This window comes from Hippichthys cyanospilos, chromosome 2, assembly GCF_059441005.1.
Source record: "Hippichthys cyanospilos isolate Australia breed blue-spotted pipefish chromosome 2, RoL_Hcya_1.0, whole genome shotgun sequence".
NCBI classification, from domain to species: Eukaryota; Metazoa; Chordata; class Actinopteri; order Syngnathiformes; family Syngnathidae; genus Hippichthys; species Hippichthys cyanospilos.
The window spans coordinates 12,431,384-12,456,242 of NC_142370.1; the positions used below are offsets into that span (position 1 = coordinate 12,431,384).

The 24,859-nt window shown below is 39.2% G+C and overlaps 1 protein-coding gene across 1 annotated transcript; it reads right to left on the reverse strand.

Annotated features, from left to right (window-relative positions):
• Positions 1 to 1,415: 1,415 nt before the first annotated feature.
• Positions 1,416 to 7,839, reverse strand: dclre1b (DNA cross-link repair 1B). Its single transcript, XM_088407924.1, has 4 exons — positions 7,418 to 7,839; positions 6,526 to 6,691; positions 5,585 to 5,767; positions 1,416 to 4,623 (listed from the first exon to the last, which is right to left on the reverse strand). Exons 1-4 carry the CDS (start codon positions 7,610 to 7,612, stop codon positions 3,527 to 3,529), a joined length of 1,641 nt encoding a protein of 546 aa, XP_088264050.1. The 5' UTR covers positions 7,613 to 7,839; the 3' UTR covers positions 1,416 to 3,526.
• Positions 7,840 to 24,859: the final 17,020 nt, after the last annotated feature.

Consider the following 24,859-nt stretch of genomic DNA (forward strand, 5'->3'; position numbering starts at 1 on the left):
TAACTGTGTTAAGTGCAGCGATGGTAATGCAACAAAAGATGTTTGCCCAAGAAAGCAGAAGTAGGGGCGAGTTATTGTTCGCACTGCCTCAGCTAGTTTTTTTTTTTTTTTTCTGAAAAAAATAGCAACGTGAGATTTGCTAGCTTGCTAAACCACTTTAAATTTAATTTTTTTTTTAATTGCTGCTGTTTACTAAAATGAAAGTTAATTTTATTAGACTACTCAGCACCTCATTTAGAGAGAGAAATAATCGTGAATGTACGAATTTATCAAAAAAGAGTTATCACACCGACAGAAGTATTCAGTTATTCAGATCCTTTGCAGTAACACTCATATTTTACTCACATGCAATCCATTTTTTCTGAACCTACTGGTGATGGTGCTGCTGTATAGCGTTATATTTGTGCCACAATTACAAGCGCGCGAAAAAAAAAATTGAGCGGAGAAAATCAAACTGAGCGAGCGGAAAACAGATTTTGAGAGCAAGAAAAAAACGATTGAGCGCGTAATGATAAGAGTTTGAGCGTGCGTCGATGGACTTTGAACACAGAAAAAGAAATTGCTCGCTCAAAATTCCTTTTTGCTCGCTCGGGATAGCCCTCTCTCGCTCAACATCTCGCTCTCGCTCGCGATACTCCTCCCTCTCTCGCTCAACATCGCGTTTGCTCAACATCGGGCTCTCGCTCGCTCGAGTCGTCCTCTGCGCTCGCTCAGTTCTGCTCAGACGTTACGTTTGTGCCACAAAACCAGCCAATCAGAGCTTGTAAAAGCACATTGATTGACAGCTTGGTATCCAATGAGATTGCTTGTACTCTATCCGTTGAGGCACTCTCGTTTGCCGTGTTCACCTGGAAAGGGCAAACGAGAGTGCGTCAACACGGACTAGAGCTGGAGAATTACTTTTACTATTATTATTATTATTACTGTATTGTATCATTTGACAGAAATACCTTGTTAGTTTTTTTTACTTTAATAATATAAGCCCACCTCCTCCAGCCCAAGTCGATGTGACGCACTCTCGCTTGCTCGTTCCGGGTGAACACAACAAGTAATCTCATTGGATACTAAGCTGTCAATCAATGTGCTTTAACAAGCTCTGATTGGATGGTTTTGTGGCACAAACGTAACGCGTGAGCAGAACTGAGCGAGCGCAGAGGACGACTCGAGCGAGCGAGAGCGAGATGTAGAGCAAACGTGATGTTGAGCAAGGGAGAGAGGAGTATCGCAAGCGAGAGCGAGATGTTGAGCGCAAGAATGCTATTGCGAGCAAGCAAAAAGGAATTTTGAGTGAGAATGTTCTTTTCAATAACATTTTTTCTGCCCTCAAAATCTGTTTTCGCTCGCTCAGTTTTAATTTCAACGCTCAAATTTTTTTCCCGCGCACTCGTAATTGTGGCACAAATATAACGCCATACTGCTGCTCCTTCATCGGAGTCCAGATGTGTTTAATAAAACTGATTGGACTTGATTACAGGACCTTACAGCTCACAGTGCATGTCAAAACAAATGTGGATCATGAGGTGGAATGAACTGCCAAAAGAGCTCAGAAACAGGAATATTGCATGGCACAGATCTCCCCAGGGTTGCGAAACAAATTCTGTTGCACTTGAGGTTCCTAAGAGCAAGGGATAGCAGGAATGAAACAACGATTGAATTGTTTGAAAAAATTGATTCAGAAAGTGAATGTTTTTTTTTTTGGAACGATTGAAACATCTCCCACAGCGCTATCTGGTGGCTACATCTCAAATATTACATTCAAACGGAATACTGTTGCCCGAGTTCCATGTGAGGAACGTAGGCCTATTTTACATGTGGGAGTAGGCTGTACATTTAAGTTGGATACATTTTATTGATTTATTTTTGCTGTATTGTTTTCATTTCGAACATGTACAAAAAAAGACAAAGAAAAAAAACACCTATAAAAGAATAATTGCATCATTTAAAATGAAATAAGCTCATTGTTGTCATTTTTGTCTTTTTACTCCCCCGACATAGATACATTTAATAAGCATTTCCGTGCGGTTGTAATGGTAGGATTTCACTTTTCAATTTCAGAAAAGGTATCAATCACATGATCATTGTCTTTCTGAGACAACCCTGACGCTTCAAAATAAGTGGGGACACAACGTGCTAGAAAGGTAAATTTTTCATCGCTTCTTTTTAATTTTTTTTGAAAAACGACCCAAAGTGTTAACGCCACGACATTCTCTCCTCATATTAGAAACCCAACTACGTTATCATAGAGATTACAAAACGAGAGCATAAATATTAGAAATGAGCGATAAAAGGTGTCGACTGTGCGGAAAAGTAACATAAGAAAATTTAAGAAACTGTGAAGAGAAATAGTCGGTCATCGTAACTTCAGCCAACATCCAATGCATCGATGTTTGATGCTTGATGGCGTCAATGCCTTAAATCAAAACACAACAGCCATTTCTGTCCTGCCCTTAATTCAGATTTTGAAAAATGGGACACCACATTTCATGTTCCTATCCTTAGCACAAAGCCAAATGAAATACAGTATTCATCCAGTCTCCAAGTATCCCCTCGCTGATTAAAAACAGCAAGCTTCCAAATCCAAACGCCACTGGAATGCCGACGATTGCACGGTTGTTTGCATAATGCTGCCACCTAACGGCGATATGGCCACAATACAACAGTAACGGCAAGACGATGCAGTGGGCACATTGACAGAGGTACATCAGTCAAAATGTGGATTAGACGGCTGGTTTTCTTTTTCAAAACAAGAACCTTAGATGTGTTTTGTTTTAACTCATGTCTTTTTTTTTCAAATATGTGCATTCATCGTAGAATCGTTGCGTTTACTAGACAAATGGACGATAGGCCTTTTTGATTATCACGGCTGAAAATGCACCTAGTTTTGTAGCACATCCATAATGTGGACATTTATGCATTTTAGGTTCCCAAGTCAAGCATAAACCTCCACCAGAGCAAGAAGTTTGAAAAAAAATATCCCTGACACTGGTTTCATCAATCAGCGCTTCTGAGATAGCATAATTTTTGTTGAGAATAGTTCTTGACAAGATTCTTCTGTTCAACTGCAAAAAAAAAAAAAAAAGTCAGATTTTATATAATTTAACTTTGTATAATTTGCAAAGTTTTATTTTCATTATTAGTTTTGTGAGTGGAAAAATCTTTCAGTGATGATTGTGGGATTTTTTTTTTTTTTTTTGTCATATATATACTGTGACATTGGTGGTGTGAGGTGACATTTTTCTCATGTAAAATAAATGCCTTGGCTAAGCCGGGAAAAAGTGCACTGTTAAACAGCTATAACACATATCTTCCAGCTCGTTCATTTGTGTCCACTGTTGTGTCCATTTTGTCTCAGCAAAGCAGCAAATCGCATCCCACCCAAACCCGTGAGACATCACTAAAAAGGCCAGGGTGTCTCCTACTGAGCACACTAGGATTTCGTAGGGTAGCTCTAAAGAGTCAAAACATATAAACCAAACACAAAGATCCACTACAGTGGACACAAGTGAGTGGGCTGGCTCGCAGGAGGTTAAGGCAAATTTCCCTTGCGCACAGGACAGAGGGGAAGCATGTGCACGACACTCCCCTTCAGAAGGGAGCACGACTTTAAGTCCTCCGGTGGGAAAACCACATGCTTCAAGATGTCATTTTCAAGCTGTTCTATGTGAGCTTCCGAACACTGCAGTGAATCAGATATGCAATCATTAGCACTGTAGATGAGTTCAGAGTTGCTGTCAGATATGCTGAAGTCCTCCTCGCCACCGGTCACAGGAGGAGAGGACGTCCCGTTCCACGTGCTTCCCGTCGCCTCCTTGGGGGTGCGTGGACGCGGCGTTAGGCAGACGCCGATGTTCTGCATGATTCTCATGGGGCCAAAATTGCTCTGGCTGAGCTGAGAGAAGGGCACCCGCTGCAGTTCTTCCGAGAAGGTGCTGACTACATTGAGCTTCCACGTGTCCAAGCTGACAAAGCGACTTTCGGAGCAGGTGAGGCTCTCGTTGGATTCAGCTAGACTGCAATCAACACTGGCTGTGTCCATTTCCTCCTCAGAAGAAGAATCTTGATCGAGAAAGTCCCTGGGTTTCCCAGGAGACTCAAACACGACTCCCTTAGGCACAAGCGGTCGCGCATGTTGGCGCCGGACGTTGGCTGACCATTTGTGCGAGTTTTCCGGCAGCCTCCTCATGTAGTGCTGGACCGACTCGGGAATCAGGATTTCGTGCCTTTTGTTGGATGATAAGGCGGAGAGGCTCCCCGGGATGCCGTTGCCAACAATGGGCACTAGAGAGCAAGGTTTGAGTCCAGAGACGAAGTCCACCAGCTCATGGTAAGACGAGTGGTCCGAGTAGGGCACCACGTGGAGTTTAGGGTGGAAGAGGGGGAGTGGCCGGCTGGTGGGATAGATGGCCAACGTTGGTTGTTCACTGTTCCACTGGTGCATCGCGGCAAAGGAGATCTCTCGCTGCTCCACAACGCGGATACGGCCGGCGCCAGGGTCGGTGGTGAAGACGTCGGGTAGTCCGAGCACCCTGAGGGTCGCCATTCTGTCGAAACTCACCTCGATCCATGTTTGAAACTCCATGGCCAGCTCCACCAACAGAGACTCTTTACCCAGGGCATAGAGACCTACAAAACAGCAGAAGATCGCAATACGCTCATTGGAACTGAATCCAACAGCTCAAAACAATTGTTCCCTGAGAACAATTCCAAGCTGTTATCAGGGGCCTTAATCGCTGCTCTTTGCAAATTCCGTAAATCTTTTTTTTTTTTTTTTTTTTTTTTGTAGGTGATCAAATAGTCTTGACAACTTGGTCATTTGCTAACTATATATTTGGCCTGAAATATGACAGAGTAATTTTGACTACCTCATACAAAGGAAAAAGCTTGAAGCATTTTTCCTTCGACCCAAATACCCGCTCATGAGTGTACACGTCTGAAAAAAAAAGTCGAACCAATCGCAGAAACAATTGTTCCTGCTCTGCATGACAGTAAGACATGCCGGAAATGCTGTGAGGAGGCCAACTTCAAAATAAACTTTAGTTTACAGAATAAAATTGAGAAATGTATGCCTTAGTACATTTTCATTTTGAAGTGTGAAGTGGAGTAGCTTGACTAGTCTTTCTACAGCAACTTTTGCTCCTGCCGATTCCCAAGACAAACAACAGAGCATTATTCCGAAATCACACTTTATTTTCTCAACCTCAAACAAGGGTCTTATGATTTTATGTTGAATTTCTTATACGATAATTTGAGAGTGCATTGTGTCAGTTTGGAGCTAGATAAAGCTTACTGAAAAGTTAAATTGTCACTGTTTACAATGGCAGGCAGGGCTTGCCATCTCTTTTTTTGTGTGGCTTCTTTAGATCACTTTAACCCCAGAAGGGATAATGTAAATAAAATACAATTCAAACTTGTTTTGAACAATGTCTTTGTCATCTGCAAACAGATTTTAGGTACTGGTTTTAAATTGTGAATCGGGATATTTTGTGAATAGGGCTGGCCATATCGCCCAGCCCTAAATGTCCCTTTAAGAAAATTAAATTACAAACTGTTAGAGCGTTAAATAAAAAGTGGTGGTAAAAGTTACCTAAGACCACATTGTGGTCTGGGTGGCTGCGGATGATTTCTTTGATTTGCTGTGTGGCTTGTTTCCTTGAGGGGATGTTACGGTTGGGGTCACAATTCGTGTTGTCCAAATACAGAACATCGATCGTGGTGTTTGTCGCCAAGCACAGCTCACGCAGCATTGACGGACAATATCTGAAGTCACCTGAAATTGAGGAAGGCTGAGAAGTTAAAGATATAACAGAAAAAAAATTGTGAGTATCGTACAGATGAAACTATACAGAAGGCTCATAGAATAACCAAAATTTGCATAGTCATGATGTTACTAATACAACATTATAATCACTACAGGTTTTCATTCAACACTGTTGTCCCACATACACTCTCTGAGGCGAGGTTCACACTGCAGGTCTTAATGCTCAATTCCGATTTTTTTTTTTTTTTAGGTCACATTTCCAAATGAATGTGTGATCTGTGTTTGAACGCTAAACAGCCCAAAACTATCCCGCATGAGCATTGAGGACATTGTGACATCACAGACAGTATGTACGTAAGCACCAGGCGATATTGAAATGTCATAGCGGAGCCAGAATATTTTCAATCTGTTAAATCTGAGGAATAAATTAAGGACTGGAAGGGTGAGATTTTTTTGTCATGGCATTTAGCTTGCTCCGAGACAAAGAGAAAAAAATACACCTCACTCTCCCTTCAGTGAGTTGTCTTAAAAAATATATATAGATCAGAATTGGGCCACTGAACCTAGCCTTAAAAGGTCCTCTTAACTGACACTATCTGTCTGCAGCTGGGTGTTGATTTTTCACAGTCAGTAAATGGAACACAATAAAATGGCTGGAAAGTAACATACAAAGAGTCTCAGCCTATTAGCGTCTCACTCTCTTTAATGTACCATAGACACATGAGGCACATTACATGATGTCATTCCAAGTGGGTTGAGACACTTACCAGTGTATAGGATGGTGCCAAAGTAGCCCTGGAAGAGGAACATGACAGCCCCTGGGCAGTGGTTGGCGTCAATCAGTGTGACCGTCATGCTTTCTTTGCCAATGTCATCCAGTGGCAAAAGATGTGAGTCACCCAGCTCTAATGGGTGGATCCACTTTTCTTTCACCTGCACAAGAAAAAAAAAAAAATCAGGACCAATCATACTAGTGATCATAATAACAAAGAATGGGCGAGCAGAGCACTTTTCTAATTGTTTTTGTAAGGTGGATATTAATACTCAAAGGATTTATAGTATATGATTGACACTTTGGTTGACACTTTCCATCATTTTCCAAGGAGTCATTTATGTGTGATCACTTTTTTTTAAATTATTAAGGACACGTTTACTTGAAATGTATCTAAATATGTATCTTGTGCAATCACTTGATGTAATACAATTAAGTAAATTCAACACAGGCAGCGATATCTCATATTAGACCTCTCAAAAACGGGATTTCTTTTTTCTTATACCGGCATGTTTCACATCATTTTGAGGTATTTGAGGAGATGCTGCCCAAGTTACTTCAATTTTATTCAAAGACAGAATATTGCACGTTGCCAGACATCACGTCGAACGTACTTTGGTCGGACGACGCAGGGGAGAGAGTAGTAATCCTTGTATTTTTTTAAACTGCTAATAAGATATTGTTTTGAAATGGCAAACAGGGGTAATTTTGCTCACTTTTTTAAAGTATTTAAAATCCCATAAAGTTCTTAGATCTTAACTGTAGCGCATATTTTGCTCGACTTTTTCAAGCTATTTTTAGTAGCATCGGTCTTTCTGGTAAAAACAAATGTTTTGCTTTTTTTGTCACGAACCTACACTCTGCATGTTTGTTAAGCGATGTCTCACCTGCAGCTTGACACTGAGCAGCGACGCGGTTATCGGCGAGCAGTAGATGGGTCGGTCAGCCCAAGTGGACGTAAGACCGACCGTATGGTCGCTGTGCATGTGCGACAGGAAGAAGAGTCTGCTCTCTGGACATCTGCGAACATGCCAGAAGTCTACAGCCAAAGGAGTGTTGGCGATGATCTTGCCATTGGACATCGTTCCATCCGATGCAGCAGACGCACCAATGAACAATGAGTGACTATTGTTCGAGGCTCGTTTAAAGCTTGCTTGGCTAAGTATTTCTAGTTTCGCGACGCCATTTTTAGCGTCCTGATAATATTCCGCTCATAGTCATGTAAGAAACGAAAACGACTTTAATTTCTTACGTCCATCGCGGTAGCTTGTTACTCGCGCCATTTATTATTTCAATTCAGCTTCTGCGACACGCCCCTTTTCTACCACAACACGGTCGCTTTTAAATGACGTCACTTTACTGAAGCGCCTTGCTGTCAACAAATGGCCAAAAACAAAGAGAAGACTGCCTTCTACAGTTAATCAGATGTAGTACATCCAAATCAATTTCGACTATGATTTTGACATTTTTATCTGTTGTTACAATCTCTCAATAACTAACTTACAACAGATAAAAAAACGTAAAGAATAAAACAATAAAATGCATTTGTGTCTAAAGTTTTAAGAGGGAGGCCCGGTGATGTCATCCAATGTGAAAATCAATGCGACGTTTAAGCTTGAACTTTGACCCAAGTAACACGTGCTCTCAAGATTTGCTGCAGCTAAAACGTTTTAGACGTGTAGAGGATATGCAAAATGTGAGCTAAAGGTTTTAGCAAAATACATAAAGTGATATTGCTCTGAGTCTAACCGCTTGTTTTGTATCTCTTATTTGATTAGGTTGCGTTTGATATGTTAGCAGCACAGCGAGCAAATAGTCCTGGTCAAAACGTTAACATTATTTTCATAATTTTTCTTCAATTACAAATAAATGAAAAAATATATTTGAAAAGATTTAACTTTTTCTTGTAAATGGATTTTTCAGTTCATTCTTGATACTTTTTTTCATGTGGCTGAAGATGCTGAAACAAGGTGCCATGTGCTGGAAAAAAAGTTCAATTACCTTGCACTGTTGACTATATAACAGGGCAAATAAAATAAATCGTAAAAATCATAGTGTTGACGGTTGAGCTTGACTTCTAAAATACTATTATGGTTTATAAAGACGTTACATAAAATATAAATGAAATTGTCAGATTTTAAAAATGTTTGTGTTCAAATTTCCTCTAATTCTGGCAGTTCTCCCCTTCATTAGAAATTGTATTTCTGGTTTGCTTTGAAACATGTTTGCAAATGCAAACCGTGTACCCAGGAGTAACCATGGCTTATACTTGTAGGTTGAAGAAAATGGATGGATGGATGGATGGATGGATGAATGGATGGACAAGTGGATATTCTTATGCCTGATGTATTATGAATCAGGCTCATCTTTAGGTCATCAGCAAATCAGATCTAATATTTTGAAATATGATGATTCCCATTAATATATTTCCAATAGCCGCTCATCCTCACTAGGGTCACTGGCATGCTGGTGACTACCCCTGCTGCCTACAGGCGGTAGGCGGGGTACACCCGGAACTGGTTGACAGAGTAGAACCACCGTTCACATCTAAGAATTTTTTTGCGTGTCCGATATACCTACCAAGCATGTTTTCGAGAGGAAGCCAGAGCGCCCAGAGAGAAACCACGTGGGCACGAGGAGAATATGCAAACTCCACACAAGAATGGAACTCGGCACTCTGAACTGTAAGGCAGACGTGCTAACCACTTTTCCACCATGCTGCCCTCTACATGACTTTACGCTGCAATATTATGAGACGGTACCTTGTTAAAAATAAATAAATTAATTAATTAATTAAACGTGACATATTTGTCCACAAGATGGCGGTATGTGAGAAGCCAAGATACTGTATCTAGGCCAGGCACGTTGTTTGTTTGTTTTTTTTCTTTATTTTTAATCAAAATGACAACGTACCTGTTTTTTAAAACATTAAGTATATTTGAATGGTCTTTTGCTTGGCACTGCTATGCATAATAAATGATCATCGTTGATCTCCATCCATCCATCCATCCATCCATCCATCCATCCATCCATCCATCCATCCATCCATCCATCCATCCATCCATCCATCCATCCATCCATCCATCCACCCATCCACTCTTATTAAATGCACTCCATGCAAGTGTTACAAAACAGATTTTTGAATGTAAAAATGTGGAGAAAGTGTCTCTTTTGCATGGTGTGCTCGGTTCTCTTCAGAGAGAGATGACAATGTAGTCATATTTTCAATTTGGGTAGTTGTGGGGGAGGTTACAACCAAATGGGGGCGTTACCATGGCGACAGCCCCCTACAGTAGCCCCCCCTCTACTGCTACTTCCACTATACTCACTTGTGTGGATTATACCTGCCAGTTTCTCCCTTACTGCTGCGCGAGTCCTCTGCTTCTGCCCCCGAAGCACATGCATCACAGTCAGCTTTCCTGCTAATTATTTGACTCACCCCACTGACTGCATTCACACAAGAGGATAAGGTGGGGGAAGCTGGAAGCTTGTTACTGCTCACATCTTACACTTGCTAAGAAGTCCTACAGTGCAGTCGGATGCCGTTTAGATTAGTAGCAGGCTCTGCGTGCGGTTTTCTACGAAGAAATGATGATAAACTGGATCGTTGGAGGAGTAATGAAGCATAACTGCACTTTATTCTTCAATTGGTTTCACTCCATTTTCACCCACCCGCTCTCTTAACAATAAAAAAGAAATGAAACAATTGATTGATTCAATATTTTTGTGGGAAAATGTCACATTATTGTTGGAAACTCTTTTATAAAATAAGTAATTGTGGTATGCTAATGGCTTGAACTGATGAATGACTTCAGGTTCTAGATCAGAGTGCAAATTAGTGTAATAAGTGCATTAGCAATATCAATGCTATGTCAATTAGTTAATAGTGTTACTAATTGATTCTAATGATCGTATCTGATGTTGCTGGTTTGCTGTTGTTGGCTGCAGCTATGGTGAGTGAAAGCCCTGCCACAAATAGTGGAAATTGCAACAAAAAAAAAAAAAAAAAGTTTGCCCCTCCACACCAAAAATCATTATATTTGCATATATAAATACAGTAATTACAACTCTTTTTTTTTTTTTCAAGCCAATGCCAATTCCGATGTTTGGCTGAGTAAAATTCTGATCAAAAATTATGGGCAAAAATAAAATACAATTTTGACTACCGTTTCTTCTGCTAACAGCTCAGGTTAAACCTAGCTCCTCCCCCACAAAAAAAATATCTTAGAACATTGCAGATCATGACAAGCAAGGGGGTCACCGTAGAATTTTTTTCTAACTATTGATTGAATCCATGGTGAGAATACTTAGCGCATGCTGATAATACTGTCAATGCTCGTATGGACAGCATGCTGAGGTCGGAATTGTCTCCTTGCTGTTGCATTTACATGCAGAGCAGAAAGAGCAAAAAAGTGCTGTCAGGCAGCAGTGGTCACAGCAAAGCGGATGGCTCCCCTCACTGTTCTTCACACCGTTCGAAGCGATCCTCTCTGTTCACATTTCCGTTGACCTTTTTTCAAACTTCTTGTTTGAAGCAATGACAATTAAAGTTTGTCTCAATTCTGGATTGCTCTATTTCCTACTCCTAAATGTACTTTGTGAGCAGCGTTGGGTGATTAATTCATGATTTCCATTCATTCAAATTTATTAGTCACTATGATTGAAACAAATAATCAATTTCTGTAGCTTCTGGTTGCTTGAAACTGACATGCACTTTTTTCCTTACACAGGAGCTACTTTAAAAACAGAATGATCAGTATTGACAACAATACCGGCCCAAAATAGTTTTAAAACAAAGTTTTGAAAACAAAAAACAAAAATGGAGGAGTGTCCGGTAAAATTAGGCACCACAAATCCTGGTATAGCTAAAACAATACAAAAACACATGAGGGTGTCAACCCCAAAACCTTCTTCACAATATGTTCTATGTGGCTTCACTACATTCTAAAAACAGATCAAATATAAACTTATTGTAGGGCAGGAAAGGACCAACCCAATATTTGGGTCAATTTGTCCCATTGTGCTGGGTTGTTATATCCAAAACAACCCAAATCCTGAGGTCGTCGTGTACAGAACTACCCATTTACTTAGCTCGTTTTGGAGCAAAATAATACAGAAATACTGTCGGGCCAAATTGATCCATGTATTGGTGGTTCCTATTCTGACCCATAATTGAGTTATTAGCATAGCATTCTGATTGACTGTTTGCGGTATATGAATTAGGGAGCAACCCCCACACGTTTTAAGATCTAAAGGGCGGCCATATAGTCGCTTGTTGTCAACTGAAAATTACATCCCAGTTGCTCAGGTAATGACCAATCACTGCTTAGCTTACAAATGTCACATGATTAAATTCAAAGAAAATCTGAGGCGTGATTGGTCGTCCCCTGAGAACCGAGCGACGGTGATGTCATTTCAATTTTGTCAGATGACAAAATGGCCTCCTTCGAAAATGGATCACAACTAACTTTGCTGCTTACTTCATATCCCACGAACACAATAAAGTCAGAATGTCATGTTTAGACAGTGGGGGTACATCGCACATATTCATGCAATGAACATTTTGGGGTTGACTTCCCCTTTAGTAATTTAGTTTGTTTTTCCTTTGATTTTTTTTTTTTAAACAAGCCACATTTTTTTGGTTTGAATTTATTTAAAGCCAAATGACTCTGCTTTAATTACTCGCTTAAATATCTCCCTCACCCGCTCGTGTACATTGATCTCGGATGAATGATGAGCAGATTATCCGTATTAGCGCTATTCATCCGGGTAACACATTGACATGCTTGGAGGTGATGGCAGCTTTATTTGCCTTCAGGGATAATACAGCGGTGCTGTTTGCATACTCCTTGCCGAGATATTTATGGATATGTGTGAGAAGCCAAGATGTCCCTCGGGGTGAAGAGCTGGTTGCCGGGTAGAACATGCTGGTGGAAGATGCTTTTCTCACATGTTCTCCCATCAGCTCTCTGTCAGTCACTTAGTCTTTCCATCATCAGCTTTCTGATGATCATACTCAATCTTGAACGGGACAAACAATACTTGCCGCCACGTTTGATTTAATTAGACCCATTCATTAGATTGTCATTGTAATTAAGACTTTTTTAGGCATTCTTAATTTACATAAACATTCATTTAACTTGATTTGAGGACAAACCAGCGTTTTCGGCATTGATTATAAGTCAAGCCAGCCATCATGTTGCAACGCTGCTGGGATCTCCGTACTTCGAAATATAAGAGGTACTGATGCCCAAGGTAAATAGAAGAGGGCCTTCTTACCAAGTTGTTGGTTTATTAGTGTCATATTCTAGCATGGCATTTGTTGCTGTGGTTAGCTTGACTTCTTCTTGATAGTGTATTGTACGCTAATTAACAGGTACTTAGGACAGGGAAAAAATGTCTCGAGTATTTTTTCGAACCAAGGTAGTCCAATTCCTCGAGCACTCATTTCACTTCTGGAAAAAACTGAAGATCGATGTCACAATCTGAATTACTCTAAATTGTGTTCCCTCCAGACACATTTTTATACATTTCCACCACCATAAAATTGATTTGGCTGTTTAATTTCACACTTGATAAATGTGTTGAGACGCCAGACATACTATTAATATACAAGACATTCAAATGCAACTTTTACATCATATGCCTCCTTTAAAGGTTTCTGGAGGTTCTGTATTTAGATGAAATCACTTCAGGGAGAGTCATTTCAATCTATCTTGCATATGCCAAACTTCTATTCAAGTGACAGCATCGAAAGAATTGTAGATTCGTGTGAAAGGGTGCTCCCTACACTTAACTGTAATAAAACGCATGATGCATAATTGATCACAAAGGTCCTACTGAACATGCGCCACAAAGCCACGATATGCTTCAGTGTTTCCATGCGTATGCCAAATTATGTGCATTATGCATGTATGGAGCTGGAATGAAATGGCAGCATTTAGAGCTGCAAAAAAAAAAAAAAAAAAAAAACCTTATCAAACAGCACTGCTGGCTGTCTATTCTTGCATCATGCAGGCCCAAAAATATTGCCCGGTTGGGATGGTTCTGTGTTAGGTGCTGGTGCAGGAGTGAGTGAGTTGGTTCATTTGCTAGAAGCAAGCTCCAAGTGAGTTAGCGTCAGGCAGCATTAGAGGCAAAAATGGCCATATTTGGTTTAGGCTGGCCTGTTAAAGGCCACATGAGGACATGCCTGCACTCAACCTCATAAGACCCATCTACAGTCAATGAATCTTCCTGAGATATATATATATATATATATATATATATATATATATATATATATATATATATATATAAAAAATGTTATAACATGTTTTCCAAAACGGAGATTTTTCCAAGGGCAAGCAGTTTATTTCACATCATCTGGAAAGAAATAAGTAGAACTAAATGCTGATAATGATTTTCCAAAGTTAACATAATCGCAAATCTATTTTTCTGTTCTAACAATGCTTTTGAGTGTTTTCATAAAGGAATCTGATTATATTTTCAGTGGACAAGATGAAATTCGAAGCATTTGGACACTTTGAGGTCTCCAATCAATTACATAAATAAAATGTATTGATTGTTTTGATAAGCAATTAGTTGTAGATAACACGCTTTGAATAATGTGATTTGTTTTCTCCAATCTCTGCTTTACAGGTGTATCGGTCAAAAGAAAAAAAATACAGTAATAAAATATGAAATGTGGAAAGGGGAAAAATACTGGCCCACTTATTTGTGCAGCAGATGGAATAAGATAGCACTCATCTGCCAATAGATTTGCAAATAAAGTAGGCAAGGGAATATGGTAGAGATCGACTACATGAGCGATAAATTACATCTTGTTGACATTGTATTGTTGCCGCTCTGTTTATGAGAGGACAGCTGGGAGCCATTTTAAATGAGCGATGGCCCAAATAAAACCAGAAAACTCCGATTGGGCCTTTTATTTTTGACTAACTAACTTCTTGAGTCCGTATGTCATTAACACAAATGTGGATTCCCAACATGCAGTGGAAAGTGATTGATGCCTTTTTTTTATGGAGCTCCAATTGGGCTGACATAAAAGACACTCCTTGGTCTTTTATTTCTTTAGGATGCTGCTTCCCCCAACCCCTCCTTCATCATTTGCAACCCTTTTTCATCTGCCTTTGTGCATTTGTTGGCTTTGAAACACTTTGTACTGTGTGCTGTCTGGAAGATTTCAATAGAAGCGTTGCATGGGCGTGATATTATACTCTACAGTGTTCAATGTTTCACAAGTTTTTGTGTTAATTTTTCAAAAATGGTCTCACTTCAAAGTCTTGCTACTGTGCCTGGTGAGATAATGGTCATTTGGAAAGAAACCAACACTATTGTTGAGCTTGTGGAAGATATTTTCTCACATTTAAGTATAATGTGTTTGGTTAGGTTTGTTAGTAAAACACAATGGCTAGCATGCTAATTATCAACAGCATGCTATTTGTGCCATTAATGAGGGAACATCTTTTGCTACTTATTGTCACATATCCCTTCTAGTCAACACGTTTGTGACATTCCAAACCTCGATATGTAAAAGTCTAGATCTGGGTTCAGTCCTTTGACTTTCTCCCACAAGACAAAAAAAAGCTTTTTGACATCCAAAGTGTGGGTATCATTGCAGATAAATATTAAAACTGTTTTAATGGAATTAAAGCCAAACCTAAATTATCCAGCTGTAGAGTTCACAAAATGAAAACCCCCTCTCAGGCCCACAAGTTGAAGTGGATGCTGCATGTACCAAATACAGACAAATAGATACACATTACAGACAAATACAGGTACACAATATAGATTAAAGAAAACATATTGTGCTATATAGTGCAATGATAAAATAACAACCATGTAAAATATTTACAGTTTTCAACTACCATGTATTATTTAAAAGTTAGAAGGGAACTGTAATCTTAATGTCTGCAAATGTATTTAGAAAACCTAGAAACTACAGTCATTTCAATTCCAATGAACTATTCACTTCTTTCGAAAGTCTTTCGAGTCTCATAATGCTCTGACGCCATGGGTTGCAGACCTCTGGCCTACATTTTCCTCACTGTGAAAGATGGGCAACCATTGCAAATTTTGAAAGGAGATGATTTAGTTGGAGACCCGAGATCACGAGATGACAGGTGGAAAAAGGGGTATGTTAACCCTAATCTGACCACTGTGGGGTCAGTGACTTTCTCAATCTCTAAAGGTCCAATAAAGCGAGGGAGTGCTCTAACATGACTTAGTTTGAAGGGAAAGATCATGGGAGAAGAGCCAGGCTCATTGCCCAAGGCAGTATTAGTGGGTGGGGGAGCGATAGAGGTCCGCCAGACGTTCATTCTCTTAGGAGGATGGAATCTGTTACGTAAATGTCACCTGCCCAAATAGTGGAGGGACCAAAATTAGGCGCCTATATTGGTTCCATTGAATCGAGTAATTTGAAAAAAACCCACCCACCTGCGCTTTTCAAACTGGCCTTGTTAAGACTGAAGGCAAATGCAGTATTACGAATGTCTCTTGTTATGAAAAATTTGGCCAGTCAATGAAATTTGCCAAAATATTGCTAAGTGCATTCCAAAATAAAAGCAGACATTTGCAGTTGCCGTATTATAATTTTAATCAACATACTTTCATCGAGGACTAAAAAGAAGACAATTTAGTGTTGAGCGTGTGAAATTCTGAGTATTTGAGAAGGTATTACTCACAGATGAAAACAGATTGACTTTTTTTTAAATTTTCCCACTTGAAAGATGAGCAGACAGTCCAGACACACAACTATTTTATATAAAACACACTTAAATGTTCCATCACATGTCCCTTTCAAGTAGCATTTTAACATTTCTAATTTCCCTTCGAGTTTGAAAATGTGAAGTCAGAGTTCTGTTAAACTCGAGGTTGAAACAACAGATGATAAATGCATGTTAAATTTTTGAGTGCTGCTTATTGTATTCATGAGTGTCGTGTTAACAAAAAAAAGCTCTTTTTGCTCTTGTGGCCATTTTCCTGCGCTCTAACAAAATACCCGCATGTAATACTAATGGACGGTCTGTGAGGGATCAATTTCAGTGTGTGTCAAGTGAAGGGAAGCAGGTGCTCATATGGAGAAGCCACCAAGGCAGCTCATCCCATACTTTTAAAGGTCATATACAGACAAAAAGAGGGTATGAATTCTGAGTGAAAAGTACCTGCTTATCAGCTCAGTGCAATGTATTTTACAATGGAAGCTTAAATGTCCTTATTGGACACCATACCAGCGGTGGTCAAGGTTTCATTTTGAGAAAAGACAGCAAAGTTGTAGATGAATTGATAAAAAAAACAAAAAAAACAGTTAAAATATATACAAATTGTCAAATGTTGGGAAAAGCTCCAACTCATTTCAATTGATTTCATGAACCGACGGTCTGAAACAGCTCGACGACCACAATGCTAAGTGCTTTTCCGTGGCTCAGTGGCATGAGTGCTATCGCTTCCTCCAAGCGCTAAATACACACAACATCAGTGATTTCCAATAATGAGGATGACTAGTAGGCCTTTGCCTGAATGATTACTTGTCCATTTTCCCAGACTGCTACCGTAGAATGCGGCAGAGGCCAAGTCATCAAGCTTTACAATGAAACAGAGCACGGTAGTACTTGGAAATCTTTCCAAATAATAGTAGGAAATTTTGAATATCGTAGTATCTACATAAATTGGTCACAACGAGGATTGCAGCAGTGAAAGAAATCATTCATTGTTTGTTATCATGATGTGTTTATTTCCTATCTAGAATAGCGTGCATTGCAATCCATCTATGCAGTCCTTGTCCATCTCACCCCATTCCTTGGGTAGAGCTGTTGATGCAGAAAAGTGTGAACTGGAACCTTTGCCCAGCTGTTGGATTAGATCGCGAGGCCTGACTATCTTGCAGCTTTTTGTTGTGTCTTGTTTTGTGTAATGCTTTGCCGAATAAAAAAGCAAGAAGGGCGACTGAGCTCTGACAACTTTGCTAGCAAGAAAAGTCAATCTTGGCTGGTCTGAGTTAGTATTAGTCTTCTTTATAGATTTCTCTGACAGCAGATATCAAAGATTTGTGGTATTTTGAAAGATGTCACAGTGATTCATATGATAAATAAATTCTTTGTCATATCAGAACTACGTACTTCTTGCTTACGTGTCTTGGGATATGTAGTCAGATGGACTGTTTTTGGTTGAGCCATTCTAGCATTACGCAAAGACGTGAAAACACACTCCTGTTTTTGTTATAAGCTTCTGATATATGTATAAACAAGGTTTTGGAAAAAAAAAAAGTCCAGCACAGTTCCTGCACTGTCGGATGCATACATGAAGAAACAAAAGAAGGCAAATATAGCGCTCAATTGCATTTGACATTTGACTGGAGGTGTGTACAAGGAACACTCATATAATAGGATATCTCATTTATTGAGATGGGTCAAAAGCAATGACTAGTATGTGTCTACATGGTAAGTGGTGTACAGAAATATTTGATAATTAGTTTGATGCACCAAAATCATGCAGGCATGTCAAATTAGGCTGCAGAGCAGGGATGTTTTTTTTTGTTTTTTTTTTCCAGGGATAACTACATTTCCACAACAAACACTGGGACAGAGTTGAAAAGGTTGCAAATTGGTGACAAGATGCATGCTGATGTACTGCAGCTGAAGTGATAGCGGAGATAGCATTTAGCATTAGCTAAAGTCATAAAACAACCACTGGACAAGACATTGCTCGGGTAAATTTGTTAAAAGTAGTTTCTGGTGAGATTTGCTTGAGTATTTGCTTTTCAATCAAATTGTAGTTTCCCTGTTTCTAACTTTGGAAAATCTGCTCACTGTAGCTTGATCTAACCTCAAAACCACAAAATTAGTTCCTGAGAAGCTTGTTCTGATGTTTTTTTGTTTGTTTGCTTTTTTTGAACGCAACTTTTTATATTCGCTGTTGAAAAAAATCCGAACGCTAGACTAATAACTTTGCTAAGCGCTATTTACGGTTAGGATTCAACCAACCTTGTTTCCCATCAATGTGATGTTTGGTTTGGAGATGTTGGTTGGTGCAAGATGGCTTACTAAAAAACTAAACAAAAAGAGCTCTCAAAATACCTACATTAAGGAGCTGATAACATACATGTTGTTGGTAAGGGTTACAAAAGTATCTCTCAAAGTCTTTAGTGTTCATGTGTCTTTGGTAAAAAAAAAAAAAAAACACACGCACACATTATAAATGCAGGAAGCTCACTGTGGTTGCTATTCTCCCTTGGAGTGTTTGTCCTGTTAAGATGACTCAAAGAGTGCCACACTGAATGCTAAATGAGGAGGAAAAGAATCCTTGTGTCAGCTAAAAACTCTTTCCACCCTGCACCGTGACCTTAATGTGTTCTATTATGTACATGGAACGTTATTGTGTCGTATTGGTTTAAGAAAAATGTGTTGTTTATTATTGTGACTTCACCAAATTTTGATCACATTTATGACCCTTGTGTGGTGTTAGTATTTTAGTTACTCAGCCAATGTTGATGGGTGGACCTGCTAGAATTGTTGGTTTTAAAAACAACATGATCATATAATTTTCTGTTAAAATCCAGTTATCAATTACCATACAATGTTTAGGCAGAAATCCAGGTTATTCAATTTAATATTTAATATTTAAATATAATTTTCACACACTTGTGAGGGTATAGCACACGAATAGTGGCTTTCAGACCAAAAAGTCCGGGAACTCTGAGTACGTGGTAGCAGGGGTTCCTGGTATGTTGTTCTTGGAGTGTGGCCCACAAGTTTGTGTTCACACTCATTGGGCAAGGTAGTTTCCTCAAATCAGACTGATGACATCTATCCACCAATTTTATAAAGCCGCTTATCCTCACAAAGGTCACCGGCTTGCTGGTGCATATCCCAGCTGACTTAGGGCAGTAGGCAGGGGATACCTTGAAGTGGTTGTCAGCCAATTACAGTGCACATAGAGACAAACAATCATTCAGCACCCAATCCCACCTAAGGACAATTTAGTATGCCCGTTCCACCTGCCATGCTTGTTTATGGAGTTTTTCAACCAACAAATCAGCATTTATCAGCACAGCATGCTCCCCTTGATGGTTCCGTGTAGGAAGATGAAAACTCTAGTAGGGACTAGGTACTCTGGTAGACCCCTGAGGAACCTTTCCAGATCCTGAACATTTTTGTGTGTGAAAGAAGGGGAGTACTCAAAACTACGAGGGTACATTAGGAGGTTTCTGATTTGGTTCCTGCAGTCTGAAAGGCACGCATCATCTGAGTGAACAGCAGGCTCTTAAGATTACACAGGTGGCACTTAAATCCCTGTCTTCTTTGTCTGGGAATTTAATGATTGGTGTTGTTTACGTTCACCCATCCTCCAGGTGTTCTTTCTGTCCACGATGTTTCTGCGTATGTGACTCCTGCACAGGGTCTAACAGTAAACTGGGCTGTGTTGCAGAGGGTCCTCATGCTGTGTTGCAGAGGGTCCTCATGCTGTACAATGAAATGCACAGTACGTGTCATGTGGGATGTATGCAATGCTATGATAATTTCCTGTAAGAGAAGGTGCTGCTCTATAATTATTATCCCTCGGATAATATTGTAAAAAGCTAAAGAAACCACAGGACTTCAAAGCTAAATAGGGGATCAAAAAAATGCAGAATGTCTCCTTTAAGAATCTCTAGTCATTCGCCAACAGAGTGTTGACAGTGATGTCAGTTGCCATGGAAGCTTTGAGGAGGCAGCAGTCAAATATACCTGATTTCAATTGGAGATTGTTTAGGCAAATTCAAGTGGGACTTCATCAAGGCAAGAGCCCTGAAAGTTGCCCAAAAATCAAAACATGAAGATCTGTTGTGCCATTTCTGGAAAATGAGATTTTATTTTTGTGTTCTGTTATGGTAGATATCCACTATATTCTGAGCCGACCAACGGATTTCTGGATCCTGTTTATTTATAAAAATCCTTAAATCACTCATTAAACTTTGATACCATGTTCCGCTAAAATTTGTGTAGGCAAAGTTTGGAACTGTATCATCCTCCATTAATCTCACCAATACAGTGGACCCTCTGTGTAAATAGTGAATACAAGCAAGCTCTGATGCAAACAGGAAAACAAGTCCTAAAAAAAAAAATCAGTTTTTTAAAATCTATTTTTTTCAGTTGTGAATGGTGTTTTTTTTTTTTCTATTCGCAGTTGCTCTCAATCACTCAATGTGCCATGAAAAGCGTGGTTGCACGAGAAATGCAAGTGAGTGCCACAAGATGGCGACAAAGTGCTTGACTGGTATTTCAACTTTTCGTGTTGATAAATTTTATTATTTTGCCATTTAATGCGTGGTTACAGAAAGCTTAAATTTTGAGCAAAAATAGTCTGTGTGGCCCCATCTACACCCTTGCGCATTCTACTACCAGTAGAATGTGGAAGAATTTGTCCTAAATATGAAGGCTGATTGTCCTGTCTGGACGAGTTGGGACTACCAATATCTATTTCTGAATCTAACAAGTTAGAGTTGGAATACTGGCGTTTGCGAACATTTTCATATCAATTTTCAGGTTACATATTTATTAGCATAGCATTTGCCAAATTTAGTTTGCATAGTTTGTCGTCGTATAGAAATGATTTCGGTCATAGTTTAGTTTTAGGTGTCAATCACAGCCAGACCACACCTCCTTGCGAGCCCATCGCCGCTTCAATCAACGCCCCCTTGAGCACCATTTTTATATGTTAATGAGGGTAGTCTAAAAGTCTTTGGGAGTCGAGTACCCATTTAATTTTGAGAAGATCGTAAAGAATCGACACCATACATTTACCACTGACACAATTTTGAACCCACATTACATAAACAACAAGTTAAACTGTTGAAAACTATTGAAAACAAGTGAAGCACCTCCACATAAGGCACGTTATGTGTATTAGCTAGCAGACTAGCCAAAACAATGCTAGCACAATCTGGCGTGGCATCAGACATGGCATTGCAACAAACAACACATCTTCAAGAATGGCAAGACTTTCACGAACATAACATTTGTTGTCATGAAGATCAAGTCAACCAGGGGCAGCCAGCATTTCGCTATCATTCTGGAGCGGAAATGACAAGCCAGCGAGCTGCCTTGCAATTCGGAGGTCAATACACAGACACCTGAGCCAGGCTGCTCTCTACTGATGCATTATGGGTTTGAAAAAAAATGGAACAATGCTAAGTCTTCCATGCCTGCGCCAGGCTGCATTCAAACGGCGCTTGCGCATCTAGATTATTTATCCTCTGCCAACATTTGCAGATTTCCGTGTGTAATTAAAATCCCCGTTCCGCTGCATGGACCTATTTGGCTCGTTACAGCTGCGCTTGGCTCCGTTCGCCTCACTAGTCGCAGGAAACCGCTCTGGTCTCATTTACTTATCATGTAAAACAAATTAAAACATTGAAGGACAAGGTTTAGCAACTTGGGATGTTTTTTTTTGTTGTTTTTTTGGAAAAATACACCAATCATACGCAATAATAACATTTGACATTGGTCGTCAAAAAAGATTCGTGCGCACCTGACCAGAGCTCATTTTGTGTGTTCATGTACAATACATTAAAGTGTGTGTTAGTTGTGAGATTTGACAATACCGTGACTATGAGTGAGTTCATGGTGTACATTTTTGAACATTCAATGTGAAAAAATTATGTTCCATTGTCCTCCTTACTTTTTAAGTGCCAAAATAGCAAAACTGCACTAAGCAATGTTTACACAATATACATTTAACCCTTTTCAAATAGTGATCTAAAAACATGTTGACCGAAATTCTGGTGCAGAAGAGGTAAGTTTAATGAAATAGAAGTGTCAACTCTTTTGTGTATCTCTTAAAGCTGGCAGCAATGATAAACACTGAGCACAAACTTTGTTTTTAATGGACATAAATTTAAATGATCAAATTATGACACCATGCTCCATCAGCATTAAAGGACGGAAACAAAACAATCTTGGCAAATTAGCATCGCCCATCTGTCGAGTGTACTTTCTTTTGATAGGAGCTTTGGCTAATTTGGGTTTTTACCAAAGTATGAGTCTTGGAATTTGACCAAGACGAGGACAACGTTCATAATTTGCCAACTTTCCGTTCTGTTTCAGCCGAAGGGTCTTCGAGACTTTTTGTTGCGTCTTATTATTATGGCTGGGGGAAAAAAATCAAACAACCTGTTCGTAAACCACAAAAATTGGTCGCCTCAAAACTATTTTCAATTTGGAAACTATATTTCGGATGCTGTTAACTGTAGGTGCAGTTGACTGCCAGTGGACAGTAAAATTAATCCATAATTATTTGTAATAATCAAATCATTATTTTGAGAACAAAAATTGTCTGAATCCTGCCTCTTGACAGTTAATATAATCCAATTTCCTTGGTCCTTACTGAAACAGACTGATTATCATTGTGTTGAATCAAAATGAAACATGTACTGCTGCTTCAACATTTTTGCCTTTTTTACGACATCATGGATCAAAACACTAACATAATCAAAAATAATAATGTGAGTGCATTTTCTGCACTTAGAAAAAGTCCTATTTTTGAATAAAGGGACGGAAACAATGTGTCAAACTTTTTTAGCATCCAATTCAGTGAATAACTGGCAAAGTAATTGACGGATAAATCTATTCTTAAAATAATATTTGGTTGCACCCCTATTCTCAAATAAAAACAAAGTCTTAGGTCTTTACGACAAAACGACAAAACTGGGATCACTTTGAATAGGGTCACAAACTACATACTCCGTTGTTGTTCTGTGCCAGATAAAAGGTAGTAGCACATCTTGTCGTTTTTTTACCCTTTAGGTAATAAAATATTGCAAGTTAGAACACACCGATATTGTATGGCGAATGAGCTAAGTTAAAGCTTCTCCAAAAAACATAGCCAAAAGCATATTTTGTTCACCTAGAAGTAAGAAGATCAGGTTTCTCGGTTGTGTGTTTACCTCTAAGGTGGGAACCAATTAAGTTAGTTCATTAAATGACAACAGAGCAGTTAAAGTGAAGAATGCATTTAAAACCAAATGAGCAGCACTTGGCAGACCCCTGTCTTGTACCACAGAGGCCAAATAAGCACCTCCGCCGGAAGAGTCTCTTAAATAATGGATGGCCTGGACTGCCAGCTACAAAGAGAAAGCTCTCTTAATGGAAAACTTTAGAAGAAACACTGCAAGGTAGATAAAGTGGCAAAAAGCGGGGTAAGAAGAGCTGAATGAATCTCAGTGGTGAGTGGTTGGTTAAAATAAATATTTGATTCCATTCTATCCACTCTGCTGCTTTTTTGACATCTTTGTGGTCATCTTGTTTTATTTTCTTTGCCGAGGTATTGCATTGATGGCAAGATGTTTGGATTATATCATATGTAGCGGTTACCCTTTTTTCACATTCATCCATGTTCTTTTGAATTCATTGGGTACTCGCAACATTAATGCCGATTCAAGTTAGACTATGAGGAACAATTTTCTTGGTTTTCAACTCAGATATCTGTCTCTGTAATAAGTGACACTTGCGTTTTTTTGTTTTATTGAGATGACAGCATACATGTCTCATTGTTTATTTGAAAGAGCCATGAGAATAGTCAATTTGAAGAAAATCAATCAACAACAAAAATATGTTGCGTCTCTACCAGAACAAAAATGTATTTTATCGGGACTTTTTTTTGTAATAAATAGTGACAAACGAAGAACCGTCTTTTTTAACAATGGAATGTCAGTAACATAACTTTACGTTTGTTATATTCCATTCTTATAATGGAAAATAAACAATATGTTTTTTTTTGTCAGAATTAAAGCTATATTTTGTTTTTTAGAAAAAAAAAAATCTTTCCCTGCCTTAAAAAAATGATCATCCCGGGATATCAAGTTTATATTGTCTATACAAAGTCCACCTCCATTTCAAATGACAAGGTTTTAGTGGTATAAAAAATGGCGGCAAGCTAAATCCTTTCAAGTATTTCTCCAGCATTAATGGGAGCTATATCCTGCCCCTCTGAGAGCTTCTCTGGCCTCAACTGCATCAATTTTGATGAGGCCAGTCACCTGGCTGAAAAAATAGATGTTTGTTTGTGTCCGTCTGCGGCAGGGAAACAAAACAACACTAATGACCTAACATCACTGTCCCTTTTCTCTTGTGGGGCTCATGGAGATTGTAGCGGCTACAACCAGTCACATCAAGGCTCCATTCTGTGGCCAGACAAAGTAACTACTTCATAGGTTTAGCATCTGTGTCTTATTTTCATCTTTTATCCACATTTGACATGTAAGGAGGTCCGTAATTGAAATCAGTCTCAAAGTAGAGTACAGCTGTGCCTTGAGAAAATAATCAAAACATAAACTACTAGTACAGTTT